This window comes from Myotis brandtii, unplaced genomic scaffold, assembly GCF_000412655.1.
Source record: "Myotis brandtii unplaced genomic scaffold, ASM41265v1 scaffold120, whole genome shotgun sequence".
Taxonomy (NCBI): domain Eukaryota; kingdom Metazoa; phylum Chordata; class Mammalia; order Chiroptera; family Vespertilionidae; genus Myotis; species Myotis brandtii.
In genome coordinates this window covers 4,767,993-4,781,220 of record NW_005354174.1, presented here as the reverse complement: position 1 = coordinate 4,781,220, position 13,228 = coordinate 4,767,993, and the positions used below count along the sequence as shown (strand labels likewise).

The 13,228-nt window shown below is 47.5% G+C and overlaps 2 protein-coding genes across 2 annotated transcripts in view; one reads left to right on the top strand and one right to left on the bottom strand.

Annotated features, from left to right (window-relative positions):
• LOC102242921 (somatotropin) overlaps positions 1-1,230 on the top strand; it is a 1,941-nt gene extending 711 nt beyond the window's left edge. The window contains 3 exon segments of the mRNA XM_014532668.1: positions 57-173; positions 350-487; positions 914-1,230. Of these exon segments, the coding sequence (XP_014388154.1) occupies positions 57-173; positions 350-487; positions 914-1,147 (489 nt within the window). The 3' untranslated portion in view covers positions 1,148-1,230.
• A 4,551-nt stretch (positions 1,231-5,781) lies between these two features.
• On the bottom strand, positions 5,782-11,688 carry LOC102242609 (intercellular adhesion molecule 5). The gene is made up of 7 exons (XM_005858708.2): positions 11,619-11,688; positions 10,123-10,389; positions 8,944-9,264; positions 8,411-8,689; positions 7,314-7,583; positions 6,425-6,667; positions 5,782-6,228 (listed from the first exon to the last, which is right to left on the bottom strand). Exons 1-7 carry the CDS (start codon positions 11,671-11,673, stop codon positions 6,026-6,028), a joined length of 1,638 nt encoding a protein of 545 aa, XP_005858770.1. The 5' UTR covers positions 11,674-11,688; the 3' UTR covers positions 5,782-6,025.
• Positions 11,689-13,228: the final 1,540 nt, after the last annotated feature.

Genomic DNA, 13,228 nt, shown 5'->3' with positions numbered 1-13,228 from the left:
AGGGATGGTGAGAACCGTGCACCGACTCAGACCTGGGCGAACATTCCCTCTCCCAGGAGCGCTCCTACATCCCAGAGGGACAGAGATACTCGATCCAGAACGCCCAGGCTGCCTACTGCTTCTCGGAGACCATCCCGGCCCCCACGGGCAAGGAGGAGGCCCGGCAGAAATCCGTGAGTGGCCTCCATAGCCCAGCCTGGGAGCAGGGCCTCCCTGCCACCCGGGCCCTGGGCTGCCTTCTCCTCAAGGTGGCGGAGGTGGCAGAGGGCGGTGGGACGGTGGGGGAAGGCCAGCAGAAGCCAGCGTTGGCGGGGCTGCCAGGTGCCCACCATCCACCCTCTCCCCGCAGGACACGGAGCTGCTCCGCTTCTCGCTGCTACTCATCCAGTCGTGGCTCGGGCCCATGCAGGCCCTCAGCAGGGCCTTCACCAGTGGCCTGCTGTTGGGCATCTCCAGCGGCGTCTACGAGAAGCTGAAGGACCTGGAGGCTCGCCCTTCCCTGGGCCTGGAGCCCCAGCTGGCTTAGCTGAGGGGTTGGGGACTTACATGGGCTGGAGAAGAGAGATACAGCCGCTCTCTTTGCAGCAGCCCAGCCTTGACCCAGGAGAAACCCTCCTCCTCATTTCCCCTTTGGGACCCTCCCCGTCCTCCTCTAAGCCCCGGAGGGGAGGGAGGAATATCGAGGGAGAGGGAGCTTCCCTGGGCCTGGAGCCCCAGCTGGCTTAGCTGAGGGGTTGGGGACTTACATGGGCTGGAGAAGAGAGATACAGCCGCTCTCTTTGCAGCAGCCCAGCCTTGACCCAGGAGAAACCCTCCTCCTCATTTCCCCTTTGGGACCCTCCCCGTCCTCCTCTAAGCCCCGGAGGGGAGGGAGGAATATCGAGGGAGAGGGAGGCGCAGCTGGCAAGGCGAGGGCTGAGTTTCTGTCTCTCCTTCCCTTTTGCAGGAGCTGGAAGATGGCAGCTCGCATTCGGGGCTGATCCTCACGCAAACCTACGACAGGTTTGACACAAACTTGCGTAGTGGTGACACTGTGCTCAAGAACTACGGGCTGCTCTCCTGCTTCAAGAAGGACCTGCACAAGGTTGAGACGTACCTGCGGTTCACCAAGTGTCGCCGCTTCATGGAAAGCGGCTGTGCCTTCTAGCAGCTGGCCATCTCTGTGACCCTCCCCAGTGCCTCCCCTGACCCTGGAAAGGGTCCCTCCAGTGCCCACCATCCTTTCCTAATAAAATACATTTGCATCATAATGTCTGAGTAGAAGTCATTCTATTGTGAAGGGGGTGGGGGATTCGAACAGGGCAAGCGGCAGGTTGGGAGGACAACCTGCAGGAACCCTGGGGGGTCTATTGAGAACCAGGCCGCACCCAACTGTGGCTCAGTTGGTTGAGGGTCATCCATTGCACCAGGAGGTTGCTGGTTCCATTCCGGGTCAGGGCACATGCCCGGGTTGCAGGCTCGATTCCCAGTAGGGGGTGTGAAGGAGAGAGCCAATAGACGTTTCTCTCTTATTGATGTTCCTAACGCTCTCTCCCTTCCTGTCTCTGAAATCAATAAAAATATATTTACAAAAAACAAAACAAAAACAGGCCGCTGAATAACTGGCCAGGTTCTTCCTGAGTTAGAAAGAAGCTGATACCTTCACTCCTCTCTGTTACACGCCAAGTCCACTTGCTAGGTCCGTGGTCCCTGCTTACTGGGCAGTCATAGGTCAGGGCCACCCCTAGAAAGTACTTGGAGGTGTTTCCCGCCACCCACCCCAGCACCGCAACCCAAACCTAGCCCCCAAGAGTGGGAAGAAACGAAGGCGTGACAGCTGTTAAGTACAGAAGCAAAACACCCTGACATGTGAGAAAACGAGAGAAACCATAGAATTACATTCGTGCAGAAATCTGAAGGGAGATACACATCGGGCTCCACTACCCTTGGGAAATGGGAAGGAGGCAAACATGGCTTTGGGACAAACAGAATCGAATGTTTGGGATCTGAAGTGGGACAAGAGAAGTGGGGGAGGGATTCTAAATTGCAAATAATCGCCTTCTAATGAATCTTCCTGGGAAGTTCAGATTTGTATGTGCTGTAATGCATTTTCTTTAGAATAGGACTCACCGGTATTCACTTGCAATACTTTATATTTAGTAACATAAGTCTTTGGGCAGAGAGTAAAAGTTGGAATAAATCAGCTTCATTTTATTGCTCAGAAACCATTCATCTGCCTTAGATTATTCTTTTATTGTCTGACTTGAAAATCATGGCATTTTGGAGTTAGAAGGGCCTCTTAGGTCATCCTAATTCCTTCTAAGTTAGGAATCTTACTCTATAGCAGTGGTTCTCAACCTTGGCTGCACATTAGAATCACCTGGGAATCTTTTTAAAATCCTGATTTCTGGGCCTCATCCTCTGGAAATTCTGTATTCTTTGTTACTAATGTTGTGGCCCCACCCCATAACAAAGAAACAGAATTTCCGGAGGATGAGGCCCAGAAATCAGGATTTTAAAAAGATTCCCAGGTGATTCTAATGTGCAGCCAAGGTTGAGAACCACTGCTCTATAGCATCCCTTGCAGATGGTGTTGACTTGTGAGGCACTAGCATGAAGGGAATCGCTAGCTCACGAGGCAACTCATTCCACTAAATCTCTCTGCTCTCAGAGAAGTATCTCTTTCAGTGGTTCTCAACCTTCTGGCCCTTTAAATACAGTTCCTCATGTTGTGACCCAACCATAAAATTATTTTCGTTGCTACTTCATAACTGTAATGTTGCTACTGTTATGAATCGTAATGTAAATATCTGATATGCAGGATGATCTTAGGCGACCCCTGTGAAAGGGTCGTTCGACCACCAAAGGGGTCGCGTCCCACAGGTTGAGAACTGCTGTCTTACATTGAGCTGAAATCCATCTCTCTGCAAGGAGCCTCATTTGGCCTTAGAATTGTTGGAAATCTCACAGTCTTTAGAAGTTGATGTCATTAGCACAGATATATAATTATGTCTCGCCTTGAATAAGTGTTTTAAAAGAAAATGTGAGCCAACTTAAGAAGTACAGTAAGCCCTCAATTTTGTGGATCTTGATTTAACAGACTTTGAATTTAATGGACAAAATTTCCGGTCTATATGTCTTATGTGAAGATTAACACCATGTTCATTATAAAATGCTTTTAACCAAGATTTGCTTAAACTTTAATTAACAGGTTATTTTTTTTGTTATTAAGTCACTGTCATTTTTAACAAATTTTAGCGAATAGGCCATATGTTTTGAGAAAAAACACTAGTAATTTGGCCAACAGAAATAAATGTTTTACAGAACTACAACTATAGTCTACATATTTAAATCCAAGTCACTCATAAACAATGTTTGACAAATGATTTGCACGTGATCACACTGCATCACGTGCGGTACTTGGTTCTGTTGTCACCTGGCGTGACTTTCTGCAGCAGTTTTAATGCGTGTTGGCAGGTGTTCTGAGAAGTGCTAGGCCCCACCTCAGCCATATGCATTTGCTTACTCAAGGTGACTGGTGAATATGCATGCAATTACTAGACTTATTTATTTATTTTTTTAAATCAGAATTTAAGCATTTTAAAAAATATTTTTATTGACTTCAGAGAAGAAGGGAGAGGGAGAGAGAGAGAGAGAAACATCAGGATGACAGAGAATCATTGATCGGCTGTCTCCTGCACACCCCACTAGACCTATTTAGCATAAATTTAAAATTATAGTAATACATATAGACTTTTCTGTAATTTCATTTTAATTACATAAAGGTGTCTGCATAAGTAAAAGCAGGTAAACTAATTTGTCAGTTTTTTAACATACCCATTCGGAAAACCACCTTTTATTATATAATGGACTTTTGGCGTTAACGGACACCCCCTCTCCTGAATTAGTCCGTTATATTGAGGTTTTACTGTATTTAATGAATGAATGTGGCAGGAGAGGAACACTACTAGTAAGAGGATTCTAAAGTGTCATGATAGCAATCGACTGCAGGGGGCGCCACACTCCAGAGAGTATCCGCTCAATTCCTTCCGGGTACAGCTGAATCAACTCCACCCCTGCTGGCTGAGAATTTTAAAGATGCTAATTGATTTTGTAAAAATTTTAGAATTTAAAAAGACCTTAAAGGCCATCTACCCTAAACTCTTTTATAAAAAAAAAACAACAATGTTATTCTGCCGTTCAGCTCTTCAATTTGGCAGTGAATGGCAACCTCCACTGCAAGTTATAAACGCCTGGGATGTTTTCTAAACAACTTGGGTGGTAGCCTCCACTCCCTGCGATTCTGATTTGATTGGTCTGGTGAGGGATCCAGGCAAAAGTTTGTTGTTTTGGTTGGTTTTTGTTTATTTGTTTCGTTAATCCTCACCTGTGGGTGTTTTGGGTTTTTTTTTTTTTTAATGTTTTTTTCCTAAATATATTTTTATTGTTTTCAGAGAGGAAGGGAGAGGGAGAGAGAGATAGAAACATCAATGATGAGAGAGAATCATTGATCGGCTGCCTCCTGCACACCCCGCACTGGGGATGCAGCCTGCAAGCCGGCATGTGCCCTGACTGGGAATCCAGTCGTGACCTCCTGGTTCATATAGGTCGATGCTCAGCCATGTCGCTGTTTTTTTCCATTGCTTTTCAAAGAGAGTGGAAGAGAGGGAGGGGAGCTTGATGTGAGAGAGACAGATTGACTGGTTGCCTCTCATGCACCCCGATTGCCCAGGTAAGTGCCTTTGACCGGGAATGGAACCCGGGACTCTTCAGTCCCCAAGCCCACGCTCTTTCCACTGAGCCAAACCAGCTAGGACACCATTGCTGTTTTTATCTCTCTCCCTCTCCCTTCCTCTCTGAAATCAATGAAGATATATTTTTTAAATAAATAAAATGGTGCCCTGACTGGTTTGGCTCAGTGGATAGAGCGTCGGCCTGCGGACTCAAGGGTCCCAGGTTCGATTCCGGTCAAGGGCATGTACCTTGGCTTGTGGGCAGTCCCCGGTGGGGGGTGTGCAGGAGGCAGCTGATCGATGTTTCTCTCTCATCTATGTTTCTAACTCTCTATCCCTTTCTCTTCCTCTCTATATAAAAAAAAAATCAATAAAATATATTTTAAAAATAAATAAATAAAATGGTAACTTTTGAAAATTCTCAGAGGATGAGCGACAGTGGACAGAGGCCTTGGCAGCCTGGCCTGGCAAAGGTTGGAGCGAAGACCGTGGAGCCTGCCCTGCAGCCAAGGCGCCGGGTCTCCTTTAACCGCGGTGGGTGCAGGGACGCGACCGGCGTTGCTATCGGCGCGGTTGGGGGCGTGGAAACTGAATGCGCCCGCAGCGACAGCCACTGCTTTCTCCTCGGGCTCCTGGGAGATTTCAGGGGTGCCTTGGCCACACCCTGTCCGGTAAGTCCCTGCCGGCTGCGGCCCCAGGGCCTTCGTCTCCCCCGCAGGACCATGAGTTCCTGCCCCGGCCACTGGCTGCGAGGAAGCGGGAGGCGTCCGGGGTCCGAGTCCGTCCTCTCCGCCCGGTTTCCCGTCTGCAGGGCACGCTGGGTCAGGGCACCTCCTGCGGGGAGGCCCGAGGGGAGAAGTGGTTTCCAACTTACTGGCCTTCTGGCTGGTTGAGAGCTGGAGAGGCTGGGTGGTGGCCTGTTGGTCCCCACTTCGTTATGAGGAACCCATGAGAAATGAGGTGCATTTCTGAGACATTTCTATCTCTTCGGTCTGATATTTGGGAGCAAAGGGCAGTGGTAATGGAAGGACGAGGCACAGACAGGATCATCTTCTTTAATCTGGGGGACTGGTGAGGCATACAGCAAGGATCGAGGGTCCTCTCTAGCTGAACACAGACTGAAATTCCTAGTGACTACAGTGAAGTTGGAGAGTGCAGCTTGTGAATGGATTGGATACCAGGGGCATGGGGCCCACAGCATGCTTTATGGGACTGCCTAACACAGAGGATGTCTCTTCCTTTCTCCTCCACCCCCTTTCCTCCCTTAGAAAACCCAGTAATAGAGGTCACCTTCAACCAAACAGCTGTTCTACTTAACAGTCATGTGCGTTGCATGTCTCTGCTTGAACAGCGAACTGGCTTTCCTCCTCTTTGTTCTTCTCTTTCTGCCTATAGGGCGATTTCCTCCCCTCTATCTTGCAGGGCAGATAGTTAAAATACAGTGCAATGCTGAATACGCCTATTCCAAGGGCGGCAATAAGAATGATGACGATGGAGCTGATGTCTTCATTCAGTTCTGCCCAAGCACAGAAGACAGAGAATTGGAAGGGTTCAAGGGCAAGGAGGATCACCCTGCCCCAGCCCACCAAGCCCAGTTCTCCATCTCCTCCTCCCCAGCCCACTGAAATCTTTCTTCTTCCCATGTTTGGATAAGACTCCCACCCCCTGGGGGACTCCCATCCTGGGCCTAGCAGCAGGGGAGCCATGGTCACCTTGAACAATGAGAGCAATGTCTTTGCTGACAGAGCCCAGCTGGTTAGTGGCCGTGCAGCAGTAGGTTCCAGTGTGGTTCTGGGTTGCCTTCTGTGGCATTTGAAAGTCGAATATCACTCCATTCCAGGTACATACCAACGATGGAGTTGGGTTTCCCTTTGGGACACAGGCAAGCTTCTGTTCCATGCCTTCCAGCCATGTTTGGTTGCCAGGGCAACCAGATTCCTCTAACCGAGGCTTGTCTGGGGAAAAAAGAGTCCCAGAGGAAACAGAGTTCAGTGTGCACCTTCCCTCCTCACTAGTCATGCTCACCTCTCCCTCCAATCCAAATGCTGTCTCCCCTCCACCCAAGAGGAGGACCATCCGCTCCCTGCTTTGAGCCTCTCTCCTTTTCTTCCGTCCCTGCTGCCAAGGAGTCTGACTGAGGTGCAGCACCAGGCATTTTCACGGACTGTGACTAAATGATCTGACTACTCCATTAATGGTGGCTCTGGGGCCCCTGCTTCTTAGTGAGTGAGAATGTGGGTAGTGGTGAACCAGAGATGAGCATTTTCTATTTTTCAAAGCACAGATTTTTAGGTGGAAATTTCCTTTCTCAGCATAAACTCTTAACTATTACTTCCTGGGTTATCAGTCATTGCCCCCCCCCCCACCCCACCTGATTACTATAACTGCGTTCTCTCTTCTGTTCCCAGTTCCCTCACATTTCTCTCCACTCACTTTGCTGGGGGTAAGGTCAGCATGGAGAGCTTTAACTTAATTTTTTCTTTTGATTGTTTAATGAGAAAAAAATGTGGGAACTCTAATAATGAAGCCGCTGGCCAAGATCTCTGGAAAAGGGACAGTAATATTCCTTGCTTTGAAAAGAAAGATAGGGCTGGTACTCACATAAGACATGGAGCTGGGCTGTGGTGGTTTTGATCAACCGTTGACCCTGAACCTCCAAAGAGGCCTCACAGGAGAAATTTCGGCCATCATCTTCCTCCCTGGCGGTAAGTAAAAGCCAGGCAGGCTCCCCAGGGGCAGGGAGGTCTGGGGCTCCCTGTAGTCGAAGAGTAGGGCTGGGTGATGTTAACACATGCCCTGCACAGGTCACGTTAATATCTGTCCCTGCCAGTGGGTATAATTCTTCTATCTCCAGGATTGGTGGAGGGAAGCCTATAAGGAAAAAGACAACCACACATCTTTCTCCAAACTGGCAGCACCTTGGGCACTCTTGCTGCTGCTGGCATCCCTCGGGTAGACAGACAAAAAGGGGAAGACTGTGGAGACTGTTATTGCTCTGTGCTGAATGGCAGGAGCAACAAGGTGCTTTAGGAACTTGAGAGCTTTTCCTACAACAAATGTGGCGAGCTCACATTTGGCTACGTCCCTTGGCAAGGATAGCAGGATGTCTTTTCATCTTACCGAGGCTTAACTCTTTGGCTGCTGTGCTGAATGGCAGGAGCAACAAGGTGCTTTAGGAATTTGACAGCTTTTCCTACAACAAATTTGGCGTGCCCACATTTGGCTACGTCCCTTGGCAAGGATAGCAAGATGTCTTTTCATCTTACAGATTTCCTCCTCACTCAAATGACTGTTTCTAGAAAGGAGTTCAAGCATTTGAGTAGCATGGCCTAAGCCCGTGGTCGGCAAACTGCGCCTCTCGAGCCACATGCGGCTCTTTGGCCCCTTGAGTATGGCTCTTCCTAAGCCTTAGGAGTACCCTAATTAAGTTAATAACAATGTACCTACCTATATAGTTTAAGTTTAAAAAATTTGGCTCTCAAAAGAAATTTCAATCGTCGTACTGTTGATATTTGGCTCTGTTGACTAATGTTTGCCGACCACTGGCCTAAGCAAACAGGATGAAGGCTGGAAAAAGCTCCTGTCTCGATGCATGTTTCCAATCTGCCTGCACTGATCAGAAAATCCCCAAGGCTTTATTGCAGGCATTTTCAGGGGCAGAGAACCCTTACGGGGAAGGGAAGAAGCCGGTAACTTACTATAGACATGCACTAGCTCTCTTGTTTTCTGTTCCATCGGACCCAGAGATACAAGGCAGGACAGCTCCTGATCACCAGTCTCCATGGCCCGAACAGTGGCATTGGCCCATGCGGTGTCTCCCTCCCAGGAGAGAAAGGGGCTCAGCTCCTGGTCCCCCAAGAAGATCTGGAACATTAACTCTTTGGCTGGGAACACTCTCGCCATCCCACAGCTCACAGTCTCTGCTGTCTCAACCTCCATAAGTGGGGAGACCCAGATTTGGGGACGCTGAGAAAATTCTGCCAAGAAATGAGGAAAAGGAAAGAAAGGAGGAAACCCATGGTAAATCATGTCACATAGGACCCCACGATGTAGGAAGGGAGGAGGGCAACAAGCCCTCTGTCCCCCAGGGTGAGTTTAAAGCCCAAGATGAGGTGAAGCTCAGTTACCCTCACACCCTCATCCTAAACCCCGTGGGAACTTAGTGCTCAAGGCCAAGGTAAGATGAGGACAATGAGCTTCAGGATTCCTTCCACAACTGAGCTCAACTCACCAAAAATCTGGAGCAGCTTGCTGGCTGAGCTGGAGTGAAAGAGCCCACCACCATGGGACCTCAGGTCCAGTTCTGCATGGCAGGAGAAATTGCACCTGTGGTCCTCCCTTTGTGCTTTGGCAATGATGGTGACCTCAGCTCTCTGGGAGGCCACAGCCAAACTCATAAAGGTCTTTCTATGTAGTTCTTGGTTGCCCTGGAGAAGGGTCAGGGTGAGGTTCTCCAGGGGTGCTACCCTGGGCACATGGCACTTCACTGTAAAGACTTCGTCCAAGGCCACCCACGCAGGCAGCAACTCCAGGATCACCTGCTCCGGTGGCTCTTTAAGACAAAAATGCAGGTTTGATGAGAGAAGGCTGCTCACCTCTCCAGAAAGAAATGGTATAGGACAGGCAGCCTGTGCTAGAAGGTGACTGCTACCATTAAACCACCTGATCAACAGTGTCAGACGGGACAAGTTAGCCTTTGGCTCTTCTTCTGCCCATGAAAGGTGGCTACGGCCATAACCAAGAACTGGGATGCAGAGGGGTGCCTTGCTTTGATGGTTGCTGCCATTCGGAGAGCTTTTATCTCTTACCAGAGTGCTTCAGAGGTGTGAGCAGCTTCTGAGGAGCTCCTCAGCATCACACAAAAACTACACCCAAGTTAACCATGCTCTTACCCCCACAGTGAGCACACTTATTCTTAAAGCCATATCTTTGCCAATACTATCTGCCCACCTGAAAGACCCTTCTCACCACCCCCATCACTTCCGATCCTAACCAGTCTGCAGGAGTGAAGCTCAAGAGTCCCCTCTCCCATGAACACTTCTCCAACCCAGCCCACAGAGACACTCCATCTCCAACCCCTATTTTACTTAAGGATTTGTAGCAAATAATTCAGCACTCCTTTTATACTTTTTTGATTATTTGTAAGTGAGCATTATTAGCATATTCCGCTTGTATTTGAATGTATTCTCCAGCACAGATGTCTGCATGCACTCTATGGTATGCTCCTAATTTAAAAGCCTACACCAAAGGTAAATAGAAGTAATTGGCTCTATAATTCCTACAATATGATGGAAATCTTTATTAAGAGCCCTAACTCTCTCCTCTGAAAGAAATCTCTGTCCAATATTTCCCTAAAGAAGGCAGTCACGTTCCCCCATTCTCTTCCTGCCCAGCCCTCAGCCCCACTCACGATACACGGTGATGCCCAGGCTTCTGTCCTTTTGGATCCCTGCGCAAGAGAAGAAGCACTGCAGAATGGAATTCTTGGTGACATCCTCCAGGAGAAACTCCTTCCACTGAGGCCCTCTGCCCACCTGGGTTTTCTTTAAGAAGGTCTCAATTCCGCTGGGTCCTGGGTCTGGACAGTTAGTGCTGCAGTTGACCACTAGGGATTCTCCAAACTTTACCAGAGCCCGATGTGGCCAAACAGAGACCTCAAATAGCCCTTCTGTGGCCCCTGAAATGATCAATCATATATGCCAAAGACTTTGGTGAAGACCACAAGACTCTCACAAACTACAGAGCCTAGTTATCTAGTTACAGAGAATAGGAAACCTACCCTGAATGAAAAAGTACGGGGACTAGACAAAAAGACCCTTAATGAACAAGTTAGGACCCTGATTCCACCATCATTCCCTCCACTCATCATCTTTCTTGGGATCTGATTTCCCCATTAGTGTCACTGTGGAAACTATGGAGTTGCTAAAAAATTATGCTCAGGAAGCCATTCTCTTCCTAAATTTCCAGAAATCTTTGAAGCTCTCAGGATTGGCTGCTGAGGACCCAACTGGCTGCTGGGGTAATTAGACCCCTAAAAAAGAGCTTTGTTTTATCTCAAAGCAGTGTTTCTCTCAAACCATATGGCCTAAAAATGACCGTCACCAGAATCACCTGGAATGCTTGTAAAACTACAAATTCTAGCTCCACCTCAGACTGAATGGTTAAAAACTCGTGAAGGTGGGACCTGGAAATATGCAGGTGAACAAAACAAGCACTCCTGGTGACCCTAATGCACACTAAGTTATGAGGACCACGAGTTTCTAAATGTGACTCCCAGGGTCACTCATTTTCCATGGCACTTTTCACCTCTTCTCAAAGTGAGACTGTTCCATTTTGCTCTGGTGCTAAAGCAACAGATGTTTTTGAATGCTTAAGAGGTTAGCCTGTTAGGGAAATCTCAGGCGCAATGAGAAAGGCCTCGCTCAGGTAAATTTTAGATGCCTGATGAAAGCTTCCCTACAATCCCCTTTAGCTACTCCAAGCCCACCTACTTCATCTCCCAAATACCAGTCCCCTCTGGGAATAGGCACTCCCGTGGCAATGTTACCCACTGAGGCTCAGTTCCTTTCTAATCATTCAGAGAACTCACTCCTCATAACTGAGCTATGGGCCCTATCCTATCAAAGTCCTATTGTGGCTCTTCATGACACAAAGGGTGGCAACAAGGAAGTAAAACTATTTTTTTAAGAGCAGAAAAGTAGGACAGCCCTGGGTTATCCCAATACAGTCAGAGACACCTAGATTCTGTGTCCTAGTGATGCAAGGAATAGATATTTCTCCCAAGAGTCCAGGGGGCAATAATACTAGAGTGTTTCCCTGTTCAGGACTTCCTGTCCTTTTCCTCATTGACCAGCCACCTGTGTCCTGACACATACTGGCTAAAGAAACTTTTCCAAATAGTCTCACCTGGGAAAGAGATCAAAGCCAGCAGGGCCCAGACACCAAAGAGTAGCATTTCCATCCTTATGAGAAAGGCCGACAGCTGGAGAGAACGAAAAGAGCAATGCTGGAGAAAGTGACCAAAAAAAAAAAAGATACAGAAAATTATTTCTTTGGTATTTTTTAAAGCCAGCTCCTTTCCTGAAACCTTACATAGTTTGGAGAAACTGCAGCAAGAGTGTCAGTGGTGTGGGTGATATGAAAAGAACATCTTGCTTGTATTTTGGGTTGGTTTATGCATACAGCAAAAAGACGCAGGAAAATAATAGGGAATATTAGATTAAGTGGAAGTCCTGTATAAGCATGTATCGCACTTGTCTGTTTACATGTTTGCTTCTATTTGAGTCAACAGAAGAAGGCTGTTAGCATGGAAACATGAAAAACAAGGTTTAGAGGGATAAAATCTGATGGTGTTTATCTAGCACTGTCCTGCAGACAGTGACCCTGAATCTAGAAAATGGTCCCTGGAGTCCCAGCCTCTGATGTAAGGGAGACATATTTCATCAGGCCTCTTTCTTCATGATCTCTATGAAACGCCCCTCAAGATAATCTGTCTTTTCCTGATCTGCTTCCATGTTCACCAATGGATTACTTCTTGGGCTGAGTTAAATGGAGAGTGTCCACTTCTCTTTTCTCCACCAAACCATAAGCGTTTTCCTTCAAAACCTCATTCAAGCTTTTTTCTCCTGAGAAAGGTTTCTTGACTGACCCTGTCCAACTTCACAACCCCTCACTTATTCACATTATCTGTGCCTCACTTTATGCAAAGCATGAGTCCTACAGCTCATGGATATTAAAAAGTCTAGATAGAAGACGTTTAGGGAGTATGGTTTTCATTGGAAATGCGGGTTAGAGGTTGTGCTTGCATATTGGTTTTACTTAGAAGTGTATGTTACAGATCAATCAAAATAGCAGTGTTTTAAGTATTTTTCACATCTCACGTAGTATTTAGAAAATATCCATTGTTCATATTGAAGGGCACAGGAAAATGGCCTTCTCACTGTTTCAAGGGCACGCATAACGCATAACATTATTTATCGGTATGATTCTTTTCATGTCAGTCACATTAACTCATACACTGCAGAATGCCAATTAACGTTTTTATTATTTTTTTATTGTATACACTGCAGAATGCCAATTAACGTTTTTATTATTTTCTTTTTATTGCGGGCACTATTAGAATCCCGATGAACTTTCTAATTCCTTGACACAAAGTGCTCTCTTCGTAACACCTACTCTGAGCTGGGCGTTCACTGCGGACCTACAGGCACGTTCTCGGTCACATCCTGTCCAGTAATTTCTAACATTTGGAAAACATATACGGTGCTCCCGACACCGGACTGAGTGCTTTGCTTTAATCACCCCCACTTTTACAGGTGAGACGGAGGCTAAGAGAAGAAAAATAACTTATTCCAAATCACACAGCTAATGAAGAGGTTCAGGCAGGATTCAAACCCAGGCGACGGTCTGAGGACTTCGCCGCTTCTAGATATTCTGTGAGTCCATATTATCTGTGCTTGGATGGGGCCACAGCATCACAAACAGCTCTGGATGGAGGGTCATCTAAGAGCTCCCAG

What these genes read in the sequence shown, in the direction of transcription:
- LOC102242609 (XM_005858708.2), bottom strand. Translation starts at nt 11,673, where the DNA reads ATGGAAATGCTACTCTTTGGTGTCTGGGCCCTGCTGGCTTTGATCTCT. An exon ending in GGCTTTGATCTCTTTCCCAG is followed by an intron (nt 10,390 to 11,618) that starts GTGAGACTATTT and finishes TGATCATTTCAG; the next exon opens with GGGCCACAGAAGGGCTATTT. An exon ending in AGAGCTAGTGCATGTCTATA is followed by an intron (nt 7,584 to 8,410) that starts GTAAGTTACCGG and finishes TTTTCCTTATAG; the next exon opens with GCTTCCCTCCACCAATCCTG.